This window comes from Xiphias gladius, chromosome 16 (genome assembly GCF_016859285.1).
Source record: "Xiphias gladius isolate SHS-SW01 ecotype Sanya breed wild chromosome 16, ASM1685928v1, whole genome shotgun sequence".
In the NCBI taxonomy this organism is placed as follows: Eukaryota; Metazoa; Chordata; class Actinopteri; order Istiophoriformes; family Xiphiidae; genus Xiphias; species Xiphias gladius.
Genome location: NC_053415.1, coordinates 24814733 through 24817124, shown reverse-complemented (window position 1 = coordinate 24817124; position 2392 = coordinate 24814733). Strand labels below are relative to the sequence as shown.

The window sequence follows — 2392 nt, the reverse complement described above, 5'->3', positions numbered from 1 at the left end:
CTGCAAAAGGAAACTCATTTCAGCCACCTGTATCCATCTCATTATTTCAGTCAATACCCAAAGCTCTTGACCGTAGATAAGGGTTCAATCAACTGTTAAATTCAGAACTTCACCTTCAGGCTCAACTCTCTCTCCAGCACAGTCTGATAAAAACTCCCATAACGCTGCCAATGCTGAAGCAAACAGTCAATGTTGTGGTTAATCTTACTCTTACTCATGAACAAAGCCACCAGATACTCAAAGCCAAGTAGACTGGATGGAATAACTTCTGTGGGGAGGTGCACAGGTGATCCCCTGTCCAGGACCCAACAAAGAGACTCTGAGAAGGCTGGGGGTACTCCGAACAGCCGTCTCTTTCTCCTGGGAAACTCCAAAACTGCCTGTTACCCTGGGCAACTCTGGAGAAAGAGAGACTTCAGGCCCTCTCCACGGGTACAGGCTTGGCCACCAGGAATTTGCCAGCGAGCTCCCCTCCTTGGCCCGGCTCTAGAAGGGGGACCCAAATCCTGATTCTGGGTGGGGTCGTTACTATTTCTTTTGTGAAATTTTACCATATTTGGTTACTTTTCCATTTAATGTGGTGAAGAGCACAAAATAATTTGTTAAGGACTCAGAACTCAACATGTAGGACTTGTACTTGACTTGGCATTTTCTACATCTACACATGGCTTCATTCTACAAGAAACAGTATCTCAGTCCAAATTGGCATTACATTCTGCCTGTCGTGTTCTTTTTCCTTCCAGGACATCAGTATAAAGGTTCAGCAACTGCCTCTGATTGTCTCATTAGGGAGGGGCGGTTACAGCAGTCTTCAGTTTTCTATTGATTATCCATCTGTCACATACTTCAGAAAATCTCATAGCGGAACTGGGTCTCATAAACATTAATTTATCTTAGCTCTTTTTAAATAGTTGTTTGTAATTACAGGTTCTCTTGACAAATCTTGATATAGGATGTTTTCATTTATTAATTCACTGGTAGATCAATTATTGAATCGTAAAGTAAAAGCATACTTTTATGTATTTATATTCTGTAACCATGAAGATATTCTTTAAGTGTGAAATATGTGTTTGTAATTTTTCTTCATTTACTCTTGACACATTTTAACACTGAATTGCCTTTCAACATTTGCAATCACATATCCTCAAAAGGCAAATCGTCAAATGTATTGTTGTGTCTTATTGCTGGGTCGATGGAGAACTCAACAGAGATTGTGTCGTTTGTGTTGGCTATGTACGGTGACTTGGGACAATTAAAGTACCTGTATTTCACTCTGGCAATGCTATTTTACATATCGGTTATTTTTGCCAACACTGTTCTTATTATCATTATTTATGGGGAGAAAAACCTGCATGAGCCCATGTATCTATTCCTGTGCAATTTATTTATTAATGAAATATATGGCAGCACGTCTATGCTGCCCTGCTTGATGGTACAAATCTTGTCAGACATTCATGAAATTTCTGCCTTTTACTGCTTCCTTCAAATCTTTAATATTCATACATATGTAGCTATTGAATTTGGAACATTAACAATAATGGCATATGACAGATATGTGTGTATTTGTAAACCTTTGCATTACAATGCAATAATAACTAAAAGAAAAGTACAGATTGTCATACTTGTGATCTGGATAGTTTCTTTTGTAGAGGTTGGAGTTTTATTGTCTTTCACTATTAATTTGAAGCGTTGCGGGACTGTTATCAACAAAGTATTTTGTGCGCATCACCTTTTAGTTGAACTTTCTTGTTCATTAGACAGAACAGTGTCACTTATTCATGATCTAGTTTTTGGCCTTATTTTCACTGTTGCTGCTCCTGTCACTTATATTTCATACAGTTATGTAAAGATTTTGGCGGTGTGTTTAAAAGCTTCTAAAGAGACCAGAATGAAGGCTTTGGATACCTGCACTCCACATTTAGTTTCACTTATTAGCTTTGTCTTTGCCTGTTTTTATAGTTTGATCACTCAGAGATTTGACATGTTCTCAGTTCCATATCCTCTCTGTGTTTTCTTGTCTATGTATGTAGTGATCATCCAGCCTCTTCAAAATCCAATCATGTATGGTCTTAAACTGTCAAAAATTAGACATGCTTGTAAAAATTTGTTGACATCGAAAACATTGCGGCTGCACATTTTCATGGAGAGAATTTAAATTCAGCGGTTCATTATGAATTAAAAAGAAATTAAAAAGAAAATATAGTTTGTTTACATACATACATTACCGTTTAATTGTCGATAAAAATGTAATTGCTTTCAACACAACTTGAATCGTCTCGGGTTGCTGATGTAAAACAGGTTTATTAATTTCACTAAGAGCATGAAATGTTTTTATTGATTGATTAGAATTATATTGGTGGAGGACTGATTGAGTACTGTGTGTACCCACAGA

At 37.2% G+C, this 2392-nt stretch overlaps 1 protein-coding gene across 1 annotated transcript; it reads left to right on the top strand.

Annotated features, from left to right (window-relative positions):
- The first annotated feature begins 1192 nt into the window (after positions 1-1192).
- Positions 1193-2155, top strand: LOC120801688 (olfactory receptor 4K1-like). The gene has a single exon (XM_040148863.1). The coding sequence runs from the start codon at positions 1193-1195 to the stop codon at positions 2153-2155; it is 963 nt and encodes a 320-aa protein (XP_040004797.1).
- The last annotated feature ends 237 nt before the right edge of the window (positions 2156-2392 follow it).